Here is a 19,573-nt window from a genome sequence, read left to right as displayed (position 1 = left end):
TTCATTCTGTAAAACAATCCCTCTTTGGGAAGTGGTAATGTAGCAAATGGTTAATATTAATCTTAGCAAGTAAATACAGTATGCTTAGGGAAAATACCTTGGAAATTGTATAAATGTTAACACATTTGTTGCAAGCAGTCAAAATGTAGGATTATCTTCGACACGATCCCCTGGTTTGAGATGTTCATCCACATTCCTCTGACTCAAGCACAGTTGTTTAATCTTAGTGAATCCGGGTTCATTTGAATGAATCAAATCCAATTCAAGTGCAGCTTGGACAATTGGATGGGAAACCGGAAATTTATCCCTGGTTTGGCACCTATGTCTCTGATGTAAACAAGTAACCTGTAAATGGTTCATCTCCCAGGCCCATGCTTACACTTATTAAGGGTATCAGAACTTGTCAGAGATTTGGAATGCATGGCTAGGCTTAAAAAGACCCTTTTGGTAATTAGCCTAGTAAACACCTATGAACCTATGCTGGCCCCAAAAAACTCTTGGACAAAATCCATGAATGGGTTCTTGGAGGTCAAAGTCAACCATGCACTACAAATGGGTTATTTCATATTTCAGTAGTGCATACGTCACCTACACAGAAAACTAAAATTATATTGTACCGGTATTCAGATGAACAAGTAAGGTTTAAGGGCTTTTCTGCTACAAAATAAGTCAGATGTAAAGCAAAAAATTACTCATTTCATAGGTTGCATGCTGTGTAGCTTTTGCAATTGTACTGTTTTCCTGCTTTGGATTTAAAGTAACACAATTATTAGCCAAAAAGTTGGAAAATTACAATTCTACTCTTTTCTGACCCTTAACAAAAATAAAAGATCCATAGATTCAAAGGTTATTAACATGCTTAAGGCCAATGGGATCACAGAGAAGTTTATCCATATCACCTGTATCGGTAGGAGATTAATAGTGACCTCAATTAAGTATATTTTCCCAATGTATCCCAGGAGAAACTACTCAATTTACAGATATTATCATGCCAATCAGATTTGTGCTGACAGTATGTGGCCATCTTGTTCTCTTACAAAATTAAATTTCTTGACTTTTTTGGTAACATGCAAACACTAAAAAGCCATTTGTGAATGTAGTATCACTAATTTAATATTAAATATCATAATGGTAGCAATATAACTCAGTATTAAAAAAATTTACATTCATAGCATTTGAAAACTGTTAAGTACTGCTTTTAGGCTATTATTTTTAGCTAGGTTTCAGAACTCTACAATGTGTAGATAAATGGAAAAAGACCAAAACAGGATGAATGATGCTTACTATTTACATAGTATGTTAGCTATATGGACAGCATTATAGTGCAGAATTTATACACACAGATGCGTACATTGCCTCTAATTATTTTACTTAATCTTAATACTGTAAGCAAGTAAATGAAACTGAAATAACCAGAATATTTAAATCTATCTATCTATCTATCTATATATATATATTTATATATATATATATATATATTCAAAAGATCGGATCCAAAAGACTGAAACTCAAAATATGAAGAAAAGAACAAAAAACATAGAAAACTTTTTTTTTGCAGGCAGACAAGCCCATGGGCAGACCTTACACCTCCAACTAATTATATGTACCAACTCTGAGTCTGCACAACAATGAGGAAAGTGCAAATTCCCACTCCACAATGTACTGTGGCCTCTCATGAAGTAATGCTGATATTCAATGATTATATTATCATTTGATTGCTTCTAACAGCATTAGAGACATTTAATATTACAATTTCCAAATACGTATGTGTGTAGATGCATATCTATCTGTATATATATATATATATAGACATATACATACATAAACACATTAAAATGCAACATTCACACATACACATGCTAATAAACAAATAAAAAGTGCTGTTTTTGCAGTACTTTTTTTACCTGCATTATGTTCATCCATAGCAAAAGCTTTATTTTCCATGTAGCTCCTTGGGAGCTGAATATCCTCCTCAAAGTGAGTTTCACGCATTCTTGGCTGTGTTGTATCAAAGTAATTAGTGGTATTTTCCTGTGGAGATGCAAGGATCGCACAGTGCACTTCGGGGATAGCATGGAAAATAAGGAAAACCCATCCATTAGAAAGCAGAGCAACTGCCAGGGTAGGTTCTTGCCATAATTTTGCTTTTCCTAGCGCTTGATTTCCGTACAGGTACATGGCCATCCAAGCTACCCAAATTAAAATGGAAAGAAACAATGTCACAATGAGGCAAATCCCATTTTTCTTCCACTTCTTAAACTTTCCACATAGAGTAAACAATGACAGAACCATGGCAACCACCATCAGAAACATGACATAGATTAGTGCCATAACAAAATCCATTGGTTCATAACTGCAGGATGACTTTTTCTCTCTAACAACAGTTAATATTAACCATTCTGTTGCAATAATAGCTTCTACCAGCATGAGGCATACTGCTGTTCCAACCAAATGCCATCCAGAAGGTCCCTTGCCATGTCGCACCAGTCTCTTTAGACGCCAGCCTTGTGCCAATAAGCAAGAAAAGCATAAAGCAAAGAGAACTCCCCATAAAAATCTTCTGGTTGGACATACTTGTTCATCTTCTTTTATTATGAAAGCAAAACTCAACCCAAAAAGTCCTACAGTCCCAGTTAGAAAGAAGAAAAGAATTCCCAAAGGGCTCTTTTTTTCTTTGTCTTTAATAAATGGCAGCCTCACAAGAACAATGAGCATCAACAATGAAGCAGTCAACACACCAGCTCCTGCGACTGCTTCCACGACAATTCCCCATATGGCATCCAGGTTGCAGAGATTCACGTACTGGGGCAGAACATCTAGCCCACAGCCATTAGGTGTGCTGGAGTTTTGTGATGAACCACAGTTGATTACAGACAGAAGCAGCAAAGCAATGGCAGACGGAGTTTTCATTGTATTATCTGGAAAAAAACAAATGCACATTATTTTTGAGAAGGAAATTCATATATATTTAAATTCTACAGATATACAGCCATGTTTACAGCATTTGATAAAGGCATTTTTGTAAGCCTAGCAAAAACTGCCACCACATTGCCATAGTCTGAGATAAGTAGAACAGGAGTATCTACCTCTACATATATATATATATATATATATATATATATATATACACATACGTATATATATATATATATATATATATATATATATATATATATATATATATATACATATATATATATATATATGTGTGTTACATCGAACAAAGTAGATGCTCACTTCAGCTAAAGTGCATTTCAACGAAAGTGCATTTACATACATATATATATATATATATATATATATATATATATATATATATATACACACATTTGTAAAGACTGGCTTTGTGCCTTCACATCTGCACTTCCTGTAATATGTTAAATGAATATTTTTACTTCATCTAGCAAGTTGTCCTGGACTAAACCAACAATATAGGATACAGTGCATTTCAAAGTGCTTGCTGTTCCTATGGGTTCTCAATCCCTTCTCACACTGCTGTCTTTCAGCTGAAGCTGATATCTTTCGGTTTCTGGACATGGGCATAAAACACGATGAATGGAAAGGTGTGCATAATTTCATATCACATAGTCATTGAGACTGTGGTTGTCTATATCATAGCTATTTCTTTTTCTTCCTTCCTATCCTTTCTTCATGTCTCAGTTTATGGTGCCTTTCATGCTTTTACCTGACTATTTATTTACAATTGTTTACTATTCCGACCTTGTAGTAGCTATTTCAGTGGTGTTCTTCCACATTACATGTGATTTATGCATTTGCATCCCTGCTGTACTTTAATGGATTTATGCCCCAATGTTTATTTTTAAAAGCTAGACAGGGGTAGGGCTCATGCTTCTTAGGTTATCAAGCATACATCAAAAGATACTCTCCTGTTTAGACTTTCTGTGCACCACTGCCTGGGACCATGTATGACTTCATATTAAGTGTACTATTGCACTGGCTTGTCCAAACAATGAGCAAAAATGCTATTTGGTTGCAAAGAACAAACAGAATGCAGTTTACAAAATGTGCTATGCATTATGAGTGAATATTTTTAAGGAGCCTTGACTATATGACAGCAGGTTGCCAAAATATCACCTAAGATGGAGTTCTGGCAGCATTACACAGTGGGATATTCATCAACTGATTAGAGACAGAAGCAGCTGCATTTCATAAACAGCACACGGTGTGATACGGGTTAGTACCCCAGAGGTGCAGTATGTAACCAGCACACATTCTGATACTCTTCAGTGTACTAGATGCTGCAGTATGTAACCAGCACACAGTGTGATACTTGTCAGTATACGAGGGACTGCAGTATGTAAGCAGAATACAGTGTGACACTTGTCAATATCTCAGAGACTGCAGTACGTAACCAACACGCAGTGTGACACTGGTCAGTATCCCAGAGGCTGCAGTATGTAACCAGCACACAGTGTGATAGCTGTCAGTGTCCCACACTGAGGCCTCTGGGATGTTTGTCAGTAACAGAGGTCACAGTATGTACTTGTCTGTATCCCAGAGGCTGCAGTATGTAATCAGCAGGCAGAGTGCTACTGGTCAGAATACAACAGGCTGCAATATATAACCAGAATGCAATGTGATACTGGTCAGTATCCCAGAGGCAGTATGTGACCAGCATACAGTGTAAGATTTGTTAATCTCCAGAGGTTGTAGTAATGTAACTAGCAGACAGTGTGATGCTTTTCAATGTCTCTGAAGCTGCAGTACATAACTTGCACATAGTGTGATACTTGTCAGTATCCCAGAGGTTGCAGTATGTGACCAGCACACAGTGTGACACTTGTCGCTATCTCAAAGACTGCACTATGTAACTAGCACAGAGTGTGATACTTGTCAGTATCCCAGACACTGCAGTATGTAACCAGCACACAGTGTGATACTTGTCAATATCTCAGATGCTGCAGTATGTAAACAGCACACAGTGTGATACTTGCAAGTATCCCAGATGCTGCAGTATGTATCCAGCACACAGTCTGAAACTTGTCAGTGTCCCACACTGAGTCTTCTGGGATACTTGTCAGTAACCCAGAGGCCACAGTATGTAACCAGCACACAATGTGCTACTTTTCAGTACCCTTGTGGCTGCAGGAAATAACCAGCACAAAGTGTGATACTGGTCAGTGTCCTAGAGGCAGCAATAGGTAACCAGCACACATTTAGATGCTCTTCAATGTCCCAGTAGCTGCAGTATGTAAAGAGCACAGTGTGATACTTGCCAGTATCCCAGTGGCTGTAGTATGTAACCAGCACACAGTGTGATACTTGTCAGCATATCAGAGACTGCAGTATGTAAGCAGCACAAAGTGTGATACTGTCAGTATCCCAGTAGGAGCAATAGGTACCAGCACACACTGTTATGCTCTTCAATGTCCCAGAAGCTGCAGTATGTGAACAGCACAGAGTGTGATACTTGTCAGTATCCCAGAGGCTGCAGTATGCAACAAACAAACTTGGTCTGCGACATCAATAGTACTTGCTGGTGGTACAGAGTTGTCTCCCAGAGACTCCCCCATTTGTGGACTAGACTCCCTCTCCACGTCAAGCAAAGTACTTCATTATCCCTCTTTAAGAGGAACCTGGATGTCTGGATGGGAAATAGAAAATACACCCCTGGGATTCCACCTGTGTCCCTGCTGGGACGGGGCATCAGGTGCTGACTTGTGAGAACATGGGCTAATTTATTGGCTAGGCTTATAAGGGCCTCAGGGCCAGTAGCCTAGTAACTTGCTATGATCCTATGATGCTTCTCAGTATCCCAGAGGCCACAGTATATAACAAGCTCACAGTGTGATACTAGTCAGTTTCCCAGTGGCTGCAGTAGAGAACCAGCACACACTGTGATACTAGTCAGTATCCCAGAGGCAGCAATAGGTAAGCAAAACACATTGGGATGATCTTCAATGTGCCAGAAGCTACAGTATGTAACAAGCACAGTGTGATACTTGTCAGTATCCCAGGGGCCACAGTATGTAACCAGCACACAGTGTGATATTTGTCAGTATCCCTGTGGTTGTGGTAGGAAATCAACACACAGGGTGATACTTGTCAGTATCCCAGAGGCTGCAATATATAACCAGCACAAAGTGTGAGAGTGGTCAGTATCCAAGAGGCAGCAACAGGTAACTAGCACACATTGTGATGCTCTTCAATGTTCCAGAAGCTGCAGTATGTAACCAGCACAGAGTGTGATACTTGTTAGTAGAAGAGCATCAATAGTGTAACCAGCAAACAGTGTGATGTTTTTCAAAGTCTCTGAGGCTGCAGTATATAACTAATGTACAGTGTGGTACTTGTCAGTATCCCAGAGGTTGTAGTATGTAATCAACATTCAGTGTAATACCCCAGAGGCTGCAGTATGTAACCAGTACACAGTGTGATACTGGTCTGTATGCCAGAGGTTGCAGTATGTACCCAGTATACATTGTGATACTTGTCAGCATCCCAGGGGATGTAGTAGGTAACCAGCATACATTGTGATGCTCTTCAGTCTCCCAAAAGCTGCAGTATGTAACCAGCAGACAGTGTGATACTTTTCAGTCTCCCAGAAGCTGCAGTATATAACCAACACATGCTATGATACTTGTCAGTATCCACAAGGTTGCAGTATGTACATTGCACACAATGGGATGCTTGCCAGTATCTCAGGGAATGCAGTAGGTAACCAGCACACATTGTGATGCTCTTCAGTGTCCCAGAGGCTTAAGTATGTAGCCATCACACAGGGTGATACTACCCAGTACCAAAGAGGTTGCAGTATATAAACTGAACACAGTGTGATGCTGGTCAGCATCCCAGAGCATGTAGTAGATAATCAGCACCCACAGAGTTGTGATGCTCTTCAATGTCTCAGAAGCTGCATTATGTAACCTGCACAGTGTGATACTTCTCAATATTAAAGTGGCTGTAGTATGTAACCAGCATACAGTGTGATACTTGTCAGTATCCCAGTGGTTGCAGTATGAAATCAGCACACATTGTGATAGTGGACAGTATCTCAAAGCCTGCAGTATGTAACCAGCACACAGTGTGAATCTGGTTAGTATCCCACAGAATGCAATAGGTAACCAACACCCAGTGTGATACTTGCCAGTGCCCCAGAGGTTGCAGTAAGTATCCAGCACACAGTGTGATATTTGTCAGTATCCCAGAGGATGAAGTATGTAACCAGCACACAGTGTGATACTTGCCAGTATCCCAGTGCCTATAGTACATAACCAGCACACAGTGTGATACTGGTCAGGATCCCAGAGGCTACAGTACAAAACCAGCACACAGTGTGATACCGGTGAGCATCCAAGTGGCTGCAGTATGTAACTAGCACACAATGTGATACTCATCAGTATCCCAAAGTTGCAGTATGTAAGCAGCACACATTGTGATTCCTTTCAGTATCTCAGAAAATGCAGTAGGTAACTAGCACACATTCTAATGCTTTTCAATGTCCCTGATGCTGCAATATATATAAGCAACACCAAGTGTAATACTTGCCAGTATCCCAGAGCCTGTAGTGTGTAACCTGCACACAGTGTGATACTTGTCAGTATCCCAGAGGCTACAGTATTTAAGCAGCACAGAGTGTGATACTTGTCTGTGTCCCAGAGATTACAGTATGTAACTGCATACAGTGTGGTAGTTGTTAGTATCTCAGAGATTGCAGGATGTAACTGGCATATGTGTGACATTTGTCAGTATTCCAGAGGCTGATGTATGTAACCAGCACACAGTGTGATACTGGTCTGTATCCCAGAGGTTGCAGTATGCACCCAGTAGATATTGTGATATTTGTCAGTATTCCAGGGGATGTAGCAGGTAACCAGCACACATTATAATGCTCTTCAATGTCCCAGAAGCTGCAGTATGTAACCAGCAGACAGTGTGATGCTTTTCAATGTCTCTGAGGCTGCATTACATCACATAATGTGATACTTGTCAATATCCCAGAAGTTGCAGTATGTAACCTGCACACAGTGTGATACTGGTCAGTATCCCAGATGTTGCAGTAGGTAACCAGCACACACTGTGACACTGTTCAGTATCCCAGAGATTGCAGTATGCAACCAGCATACAGTGTAATACTTGTTAGTATCCAGAGGTCGTAGTAGTGTAACCAGCAGACAGTGTGATGCTTTTCAATGTCCCTGCCACTGCATTATATAACGAGCACACAGTGTGACACTTGTCAGTATCCCAGAGATTGCAGTAGGTAACCAGTACACAGTGTAACACTGTTCTGTATCCCAGAGGTTGCAGTATGTAACCAGCACACAGTGTGATACTGGTCAGTATCCCAGATGTTGCAGTATGTAACCAGCACACAGTGTGATACTTCCAGTATCACAGAAGCTGTAGTACATAACCAACACACAGTGTGATACTGGTTGGTATCTCAGAGGCTGCAATAGGTAACCAGCGTGCAGTGTAGTACCTGTCAGTATCCCAATGGCAGCAGTAGGTAATGAACACACATTGTGCTGCTCTTCAATATCATGGAGGCTGCCAAATGTGACCAGCAAATAGTGTGATACTTGTCAGTATTCCAGAGGTTGCAGTATGTAAGCTGAACACAATGTGATGCTGATAAGCATCCTAGAGACTGCAGTAGATAATCACCACCCATTGTGTTGTGATGCTCTTCAATGTCTCAGAAGCTGCATTATGTAACATGCACAGTGTGATACTTGTCAGTATCAAAGTGGCTGCAGTATGTAACCAGTAGACAGTGTGATACTTGGCAGTATCCCAGTGGTTGCAGTATGAAAATCAGCACACATTGTGATAGTGGACAGTACCTCATAGGCTGCAGTACGTAATCAGCACACAGTGTGATTCTGGTCAGTATCCCACAGAATGCAGTAGGTAACCAACACTCAGTGTGATACTTGCCAGTGTCCCAGCGGTTGAAGTAAGTATCCAGCACACAGTGTAATATTTCTCAGTATGCCAGAGGTTACAGTATGAAACCAACACACAGTGTGATACTAGTCAGTATCCCAAAGGCTACAGTATGTAACCAGCACACAGTGTGATACTTGTCTGTGTCTCAGTTGCAAAGTTGCAGCATGTAAGCAGTACAAATTGTGATTCCTTTCAGTATCTCAGAAAATGCAGTAGGTAACCAGCACACATTCTAATGCTTTTCAATGTTCCTGATGTTGCAATATGTAAGCAGCACCCGGTGTAATACTTGTTAGTATCCCAGAAGCTGTAGTATGCAACCTGCATACAGTGTGATAATTGTCAGTATCCCAGAGGCTACAGTATGTAAGCAGCACAGAGTATGATACTTGTCTGTGTTCCAAAGATTACAATATGTAACTGGCACAGTGTGATAGTTGTTAGTATCTCAGAGATTGCAGGTTGTAACTGGCATATGTGTGACATTTGTCAGTATTCCAGAGACTGAATTATGTAACCAGCACACAGTGTGGTACTGGTCTGTAATCCAGAGGTTTCAGTATGCACTCAGTAGACATTGTGATACTTGTCGGTATCCCGGTGGATATAGTAGGTAGCCAGCACACATTGTGATGCTCTTCAATGTCCCAGGGGCTCCAGTATGTCACCAGCAGACACTGTGATGCTTTTCAATGTCTCTGAGGCTGCGTTTCATAACTAGCACCTAATGTGATACTTGTCAGTATCCCAGAGGTTGTAGTATGTAAACTGAACACAGTGTGATGCTGTTAAGCATCATAGAGGCTGCAGTAGATAATCAGCACCCACTATGTTGTGATGCTCTTCAATGTCTCAGAAGCTGCATTATGTAACCTGCACAGTGTAATACTTCTCAATATCAAAGTGGCTGCAGTATGTAACCAGCTCACTGTATGATACTGGTCAGAAATCTAGTAGCTGCAATAGGAAAACAGCACACATTGTAATGCTCTTCAGTCTTACAGAAGGTGCAGTATATAACCAACACACAGTATGATATTTGTCAGTATCCATAAGGTTGCAGTATGTACACTGCACACAATGGGATGCTTGCCAGTATCTCAGGGAATGCAATAGGTAATCAGAACACATTGTGACACTCTTCAGTGTCCCAGAGGCTTAAGTATGTAGCCATCACACAGGGTGATACTACCCAGTATCCCAGAGGTTGCAGTATGTAAATTGAACACAGTGTGATGCTGGTCAGCATCCCAGATGTAATACTTCTCAATGTCAAAGTGGCTACAGTATGTAACCAACAGACAGTGTGATATTTGTCAGTATCTCAGTGGTTGCAGTATGAAATCAGCACACATTGTGATAGTTGATAGTATCTTATAGGCTGCAGTATCTAACCAGCACACAGTGTGATTCTGGTCAGTATCCCATTGAATGCAGTAGATAACCAACACCCAGTGTGATACTTGCCAGTGTCCCAGAGGTTGCAGTAAGTATCCAGCACACAGTGTGATATTTGTCAGTATCCCAGAGGTTACAGTATGAAACCAGCACACAGTGTGACACTTGTCAGTATCCCAAAGGCTGCAGTATGAAACCAGCACACAGTGTGATACTGGTGAAGATCCAAGTAGCTCAGTATGTAACTAGCATACAATGTGATACTCATCAGTATCCCGGAGGCTGCAGTATGTAAGCAGCACACATTGTGATTCATTTCAGTATCTCAGAGAATGCAGTATGTAACCAATACATGCAAGCAGCACCCAGTATAACACTTGTCAGTATCCCAGATGCTGTAGTGTGTACCCTGCACACAGTTTGATACTTGTCAGTATCCCAGAGGCTACAGTATGTAACCAGCACCCAGTGTAATATGTGTCAGTATCCCAGAGGCTGCAGTGTGTATCCTGCACACAGTTTGATACTTGTCAGTATCCCAGAGGCTGTAGTATGTACCCTGCACACAGTTTGATACTTGTCAGTATCCCAGAGGCTACAGTATGAAAGCAGCACACAGTGGGATACTTGTCTGTTTCCCGGAGATTACAGTATGTAACTCATACACAGTGTGATAGTTGTCAGTATCTCAGAGATTTCAGGCTGTAACTAGCATATGTGTGACATTTGTCAGTATTCTAGAGGCTGAATTATGTAACCAGGACACAGTGTTATACTGGTCAGTATCCCAGAGGTTGCAGTATATAAACAGAACAGAGTGTGATACTGGTCAGTATCCCTGTGGCTGCAGTATATAACCAGCACACAGTGTTATACTTTGTCAATATCCCAGAGGTTGCAGTATATAACCTACAGAGAGTGTGATATTTGTCAGTATCTCAGAGAGTGCAGTATATAACCAGGACACAGTAGGATACCCTTCAGTATCCTATAAGGTACAGTAGGTAACCGGCACACATTCTGATGCTATTCAGGATCCCAGAGGATGCAATGTACCAGCACACATTGTGATGCTCTGCAGTATCTCAGAGGCTGTGGTATGTAATCACCATACATTCTGATAACTGTCAGTATCCCAGGGCCTGCAGCTCACAGTATACTGGTCAGTATCCCAGGGGCTATAGTATGTAATCAGCATTCTGTATTATACTGGTCAGCACCCCAGAGAGTGCACTATGTGACCAGCACTCAGTGTGACAATAGTGAGTATCCCAGAGGTGTAATGTATAACCAGACACAGTGTGATACTCTTCAGTGTACCAGAGACTGTGGTATGTAACCAACACACAAGAAGATACTTTTCAGTACCCCAGAGGGTTTGGGTTGACAGGGTGCATGAATTATTAATTGCTGAGGAAATATTGCACCTCTGAATCTATTTGCTTTCATGCAATGACAGTTGCCCCAGGAGATCTAATCTAGGTGTTGTGGTGTTTCTACTTTCATGTACACATATATTACTTAAAAGTCCTTTAATTAAAAATATAAAATAGTACAGGTGCACACAGATCTGCACCATGAGCTGTGAATACTAGCATCACATGTTTAACAATAGCATATGATGTTGTATATGGAATGATATGTTACAGCTATAACTCTGTTATAACATAACAGCAATGGCATAAGTCATTAATGGTTATGAAGAGTTAGACAAGTTAGTAAAACATCTGCTTAAAATAATCATATGCTGTTTTAGTGGCTCAGCTCCTGTCTTCTGGGATTTCAGAATACTTTGTAAAGGGGAAGTGAAATTTGCTCACACTAAACACTAGGCATCCAAGACTGAGTAAACTTCACTAAAAAATAAAACTCTTAATCTCAGTTCTGCTTAGAATAAATGTATGCAGCTACTCTGCTAACTTCCCCTATATTAATACTGCATAATTTTATCAGAATATTTCTTTTTTTCATACACTGACCTGTTATGAGAATTATGAAAACATTCAAGTAAAGGTGTGACAGTGCAGTGTATAAAACTGCCCTTATAATGAACACTGCTCATGACAAGTTCTTTCTAAGCAAGAAACATTGTGCTAACAGTACTGAGACTGGCTGCATGATTCAATGGACTATGCTCTGTAGCAGGAGACAGATGCCACTGAAACACAGGTCTATATTTAGAATTTTTGACATCATCTGTGACACTGGATCAATTCCTCAAAGCTACTAAGGTCTCATATTGAAATTGTTTAGCTAATGTATCTTGTAACTGACAGCTCAGGTTCACTGATTCTTGAAACACAGGCATTCAGTCTAATATAGTTGTTATTTAGTGTCTCACAAATAAAAATAGTAAAAAATAATACTCATAAAGGTGCAAATGCTCCTCCATCCCACACCATGACAGACTTTCCCCCAGATTTACAAATCTTCTGTGTAAGACTAGATGAGTCTTACACAGAAGCGCCAGTGTAAGATTATGATGGCAGCGCGCCATGCATATTAATGAGGGCATGCTGTCTCAACTCTAAAGCTTACACGGAGCGTGGACAAGTGTAGGGGGCATGTCGGACTGCCGAGCAGTCCAAAAATCCACGCACCTGCAATGAAGAAATGCCGCAACTTCCAGTTACATGAGCGAGTCCGCTCACATGTGTACAATGTAACACTACACTCCCCCATATGTTAAACAACTTACAAAATTAAAAATAAAAAGAATTTTTTCTTCTTCTGATATAGCTGACCGTAGTTGCGTGGGTTTGTGCAGGTTTGCCCATTGCTTAGCTACAGTTAGCAGCTTAGACACTAGAAAAGGATAATAAGAAAAATATATGCAAATTAAGCAACATAGCAATAGCGTAGTGGTTAGAGCCTTCGCTCAAAAAGGACGCATTCTCGGTTTGAGTCCCACTACTGCACGTTCCATTTTCTGTGGGAAATCTGCATACAAAAATATTTCCTGACATTCTTTATGTATAAGTTTTGTAAAAAGCACTGAAATGTTAAATGTAGTAGTGAACGAATTATTTATATATATATATGTGTGTATAAAGGTGAAATGGTTATGCATTCTGAGGCATGAGTACCCTATTTTAAGCAATATACAGCACTGCTAAGCACATTTTACCAATATTGAGCATATTTAAAAACAACTGCGTGTAGCTGCACACCACACTAACAAGCGCAAACCGCAACATCTTTGCATGTAGCTGCGCACCACGCTAACCAGTGCAACCGCAATGTTTTTGCACATAGCTGCACACCGCGCTAACTAGCGCAACATCAGGCAACGTCAGGCAAAGTCGGGCAAAGTTGAGCAAAGTCGGGTAAACATGCTCACACCTGCATTACTGTTCCTTAACCAGTCAGGTCTGCCCAGCAGGAAAATAAAAAGCTGTGACAGGGCTCAACTCAGGATACTGTACACTATAATCACAGTACTTAACCACTAAGCCATGACAGCATTTCACAAACATGCACTTTCAACAGGCACATTATCTATCAAAGGAACTTTAAACATTTCCAACATCAGCTAAGCAGGGGTGCCTATAGCTGAGTTTTTCCAAAACTGGCCAATCACAAATAAGTGTGGGAAATGAGGCATATTTAAGCTCCACAGGCAGGAATACTTGCTATAACTGGTTGTAGCTTCCTTCTGCAGTCAGCATGGCTGGTGTTGGTGAAGGCACTCGATTTAGAGCGCAACGCTGGGGCATCCAGGAGACCAAAATTATGGTTTGGCTCCTCGCCCACAAAAATGAGGAAAGACTCCTGCGGGGCCAGTACCAGGGTACCCAATATAAAATGGAGGCCTGGAACAGTCTTGCCCATGATCTCACCAGTACCACTGGTGTTCCTTGGACTGATGAGCAGGTCAGGCACCATTATTCTGACCTGAAGCGACGTAGGGGGGATGAACTGGACCATTGGAGCCAGGAATCCCGTACGATGCCTAATGCCCCAGCACTGAGTAAGTAGCCATTGTATTAAGTAGCTAAGAATTGCTATGCTTGTCTATACTATGGATAGGTATGTCTCAATACCACTGCATTTACTTCATAGCTGCAGGTGACTGGGCTATGAACCTGCAAGCCCATGAAGATAGGCTGCAAAGACTGCGTCATGAGGCAGGTTAGTAATTGTTCTGCATGTACTGTTATATAAAATAAATGAGAGAGCCTTCAAAAAGTCTTTTAACCCAATAAATAAAGGTGTAATAATCCTTTAATAAATGCATGATTCATGGAGTGTGTCTGTGTCATTTTCTTTGATATGTTGTTGTACTGTTGCATTCTACAAATAGTAGTGTTGTATTAAGCAGTGTCAACCCACACTTGGGTAGGCCCATATAACGTGGATGAAGGGAGTGCCAGTAGCTTGTATGCATATGTACAGCCCTCAACTGTTGGTTCATGGCCAGCATGTACAGGTTAATCTGCCACATGAGTAGCTTGGTATTGTGTTCCCCAGAAATGTCAGTGTGCTGCCAGAAATGTAGGGAGCTGTTAACATATAGCTGATACTTTCACCTGAACATATCTAGATAATTATATGAAAGTAGAGCTGCCAGTGTACCATCTTAGTATTAGTGTCTGTGAGCAACTCTCAAAATATGTTGCAGTAACATCTGCATCTTGGACAGTTTGTATGTAAGATACAGCTCATGTATATAATGATCTAGCAAAATCCAATTGCACAATATAAGGACATTGGGTAATGTAATAATACATGTAAGGGACATATAACTGCAGTTAATAGGAATGTAGTGAAAACAAGAAGGATATATAAGTTGTTAATTGAGCTATCTTTTTCCACCCTACTGTATGTGCATACAAAATGCAATTCCACACCTCATTCGTGTATGTCTAATCTCAAAACATTTGTTGGGACATATGTCCTATTGGTTTATAAATATTTGGATTTATTTCTATGCATGTGCCTTGTTAAAATACCACAATATTGGTGGCCTGTTGCCATCAATTAAACATGCAAGCTGTTGTAATGTCTACTATTGTTCTATATATGCATGTGTCATGCTTGCTTTTCAACTGTTGAAAATCTTGTGTGTTGGGTTAATGGGAATACTTCTGCATGCTGTTATAACTAATTGGCAATGCTGTTGACTGTTACTAACCCATATCTTTATTAAACTCTCCAAAACATAGTTCGTATGGGAAGGCCGTTCCCAGCGGACCCACCTGTCCCATCTCAGCTGGCCATGGCACCTGGCACCAGTAGATCAGGTGCCCAGCCTGGGACCTCCTCCTCCGTTGGCCCTGTACCACCTTCAGGCTTGGCCCCCCATGCAAGCATGGGTGGAGAGGCACTTATCACCCTTCATAGGGTCCGGGCTGTGGTGTATATAGAGATTGAACATTCTGTTGTAGAACCTCTATGCCAGCTTGAGGCCCAAGTGGCGCAACTCACGGGTCAGCCTGCCCCTCCTACACAGCCTCCAGCACAGCCACCTTCTGGGCCATGAAGGTGCAGTGGTGACTTCCCATGGGTGGGGATCTCAGTCCCACTGTTCCCATCTGGGGGCTCATGGGCTTGCAATTTCCAAGCATCCCTCTCTGTCAAAGGTGTTCACCTACCACATGTGCCATATACCACCCCTGTATGCATCTTGTTTGTCTTGTCTGTTTACCTCCCCAACCTACCTCCCCAAATATACCTACTTCCCCTACCCCATATTCCACTCTCACCTGAAAAAAAAAGGGCAATCTGCTCCCAAAAAAAAAAGAAATTACGCCCCATACATAGCTGCCTATTTTGCACGCATGTCCACTGGACACATGAAATGTTATTTAATTGGCATTACAACATACTTTGTTGTCCTCACCCCTCTCTCAGGTGTTGAAGGGTTCATATCTACCTCCAAATTTATTGCATATGCACAGCTGCTGCTGTTGAAGAAATGGGCAGCTATGGACCTTCCCTACACCCATCCTGCACATCCTGAGCTATTTTCCATACTGTCTTTCCCTCTTTGTGTCCCCTTTTCACCACTTTCCTATCTCCCCATTTTTCTTTTCTTTCAAAGAAATTAGCACAGAGTGAGCGGGAGTAAGCACTATTAAGCAGTAGTTAGTGGGTTTGCGTGGGTTTGTGCTTGTTTACGCTTAGCTAAGAAATGCACAGCATTGCCCAAACCCATGCAAACCCGCTTACAACTGCTTAAAAGTGCCTTAGTCACTCTGCATGTGAGGGCCCTTGTTCTGCTTAGGAACAAAATAAAACACTTCTGTAAGTCTCAAACCCTGGACACACTACACAACATGAAGTACCACTAAGCCACGGTAGACATACATCAAGTTGGTGCTTAAATAATTGTATCATGCATCAGAATGAGTGAATGTAAAGGAAAATTAGGAATACCATATCACACAACATGTTCTGTGGATGTTGACCAACAGTTGTTGTGTGATTACATTACATGACTGTGATAACAGAAGCAGCCATTCTAGCAGGAAATAATGTTACACCATCACTTTACAACCCCACACAGTATTGCAGCAGGACAAACACTGGCATATCTGTATAGGGCAGAGGCCATACCTCTCAACTGTCCCTAATTTTCAGGGACTCCCCTGAATTTGACCCAAATTTTTGCTCTGTCCCACTGAATCCCTTCTAAAACTACTGACTTTGGGCAGAAAGGTGGTGAATTACACTTAATGAATAATGACAATAATTAAGAGTTAGACAGTTCTTTTACTTTAGAAAAGGTGTATTAATTCATATACTCTGATTCTCTCAATGTTTCAACTTAATGGCACTAATATTTTAAAGGTGTCCCTAATTGTTCCTGACTTTTTCTTGGCTTTTCCCTGATTCTGTTCAAATATGTACCTGACTGGTTGAGAGGTCTGGCAGAGGCAGAAACACAGAGGCATATTAGCCTTTCTGCTTTTACACACTGTGCAAATAGCTTTGGAAGGAGTTTTGGAAGCATACCCTTATGTAGGAATACAACACCGAAATACAAATGGATGTAACCATGTACTAGTAGCAACCAACTGTAAGAATGCCATTGCTCAATTGCTGAAATGACCTGTGTGGTGCACAGACAGAAAATAACAGGCTATTCTCTGCCTATCATGTGGATAGGTCCACAGTTGGGAGTTACACAGACAGACTACATGCCTTGATAAACTAACATTTACACAGCAACCCTATAAGTCCAGCAAGATAAAACCCACACAATACTACTTACGCTCTCTGTACTTCTGCAACCCTACCCAAATGTAGAATATACCTGTGTGTGCAGGGTCTACCAAGGATGTAGGTAAGCATACTCGCTGTACTGAAATGTGTCCAGTTTTTCTGAACAGCTCGTGGTAATGCCAACACTAAAAAAGCACAAACTGTTTAGAACTGAGTAAATGAATATTCACAGTATAGCAGTTCACAAACAATTCTTGTGCCAAAAGAATACATCTCTATAACTAGCTTTGCATAGCAGTTAATTGTAACAGTTGAAACGAAAGTACATCTTTCATGTATCTTGGGGTAGCATTTTGAGGGATGAGTACATTTCTACACTGACAAGTGGGTACTGGAAGCAGCAACATTAGGTCTGAGTACAAAATGTAAATCTTTGGCTACACCCCTGACTTCTGATATAAGAACTATACCAACCTTCTGTCTTAAACAATGATGTCCACACCAAACAAGGATGATCTCCATCTTGGAAAGCTGAAAGGGCCACGCCTACATGAGTCAGCAATTTATAGTACTGGGTTGCTATGACAGTGATTACTGCAATAATTACACAGCAGACTGCATGCAGTTAGCAAATGGTGGGCACTAATTGGTGCAGAGGCCATCACATGCTCATGTGCAAATTCCTACAAAAGCAGGCTGCAATCTCTGCCAACAAACTCAATCACTCTACTGCAGAGATTGACAGAGAGAGAGAGAGAGAGAGAGAGAGAGAGAGAGAGAGAGAGAGAGAAAAGGAAAAATAAATATTACCAAATTATACAACGGAAAGGTATGTGACACATATGTATTTACTGGCATATAGTAGATATTATTGAAGAATAGTCTACATAATGTGAAACATTCATATGTGGCAGCAGTACTTCTTTATGCACAGATGTTCTGCTTAACTACTGCTATGGACAATACTGTGTGTACCTGTGGGCAGTGGGACATACCTGTGAAATGTGTAGCTCAGCATTAAATGTCAAAGATCTGATCCATGTTATCTGTGTTCTGTACAGTAGTGTGGCCAATGGCTGTTGGGGGGATTAGCGCTGACATTATATAAACATGGGTGTGACAGAACAACACATTGCATGATAGTCATATTAAAGTGCAGCTTAGCATTGGCAACTGCTGTAGTAGTCTAGTATGCTTATCTAGCATCTGTTGCCATATATACCCCCCTAATGTTAGTCTGTGTTCATATGTGACACCTGCTTGTGTTGCAGCAAGGCCCAACAGTTCAGCTGTGAGGTCCAGGGACTTACAACAGTGTGGACTATATGTGTGTATGCCACACACATATGGAGAAATATATATGTGTTGTATATATTCACATCTGTATATGTGCACAGAGCAGGGGACATATTACAACTGTTTGCTAAGGGGGAGATATATATGTTGGTGAAGGTTAGTATGCGCATATATGTATGCAGGTTTTAGTGTGTGACAAACAAGACAGCATACAGTGCTGGTATATGACATGTGGTGGTTAAACACTGTGGGTGGTTTGTTCAGTTTACAATGCTGAAGCCAGTAAGGCCTGCTAAAGCTACCTGGGCTGTGAACACCTTCAATGCATTTATCCTCAGACTGTGCAATTTTATTACATTACTGTATACCTTACATCCTTTGTATAATTGATATTCTCACTATGAAAGGTGAAATGTATATATATATATATATATATATATATATATATATATATATATATATATATATATATATATATATACTCATAAACACCTACATCTACTTGTTGCAATAGATTCTCTGTACTGTTGACTGACTGTGATGGTCAATATGTTTGTGAATATGTCAAAGATATGTATCTGTGGGATAACTTAGTGCGAAACTGTTTATGTTATGGTATTATGGGTCCTTGCTTTGATCCTAGCAAAAGCTATGTATTCTGTTGCTAGGCAGAACAAGTGCTATTGCATACAGTGTGATTAAGTCCCTTGGTTTTAACTAGGGTGTGACATTGAAGGCTAAAGCACTACATCTATGATTATTGACTGGTACCGATGTTGAATGCAAATCCTGTGTG

The 19,573-nt window shown here is 40.8% G+C and overlaps 1 protein-coding gene across 1 annotated transcript in view; it reads right to left on the bottom strand.

Moving 5' to 3' along the window:
- Window positions 1-19,573, bottom strand: part of GPRC5B (G protein-coupled receptor class C group 5 member B) — a 522,828-nt gene that overhangs the window by 171,222 nt on the left and 332,033 nt on the right. Inside the window, exon 2 of the mRNA XM_044089743.1 lies at window positions 1,905-2,918. Within this exon, the coding sequence (XP_043945678.1) occupies window positions 1,905-2,910 (1,006 nt within the window). The 5' untranslated portion in view covers window positions 2,911-2,918. The remainder of the gene's footprint in view (window positions 1-1,904; window positions 2,919-19,573) is intronic.

The sequence above is a fragment of the Protopterus annectens genome, chromosome 12.part0 (assembly GCF_019279795.1).
Source record: "Protopterus annectens isolate FY-2018-M chromosome 12.part0, PAN1.0, whole genome shotgun sequence".
In the NCBI taxonomy this organism is placed as follows: Eukaryota; Metazoa; Chordata; order Ceratodontiformes; family Protopteridae; genus Protopterus; species Protopterus annectens.
The sequence above is the reverse complement of the archived record's forward strand: the minus strand, read 5'-3'. Positions and strand labels throughout refer to the sequence as shown.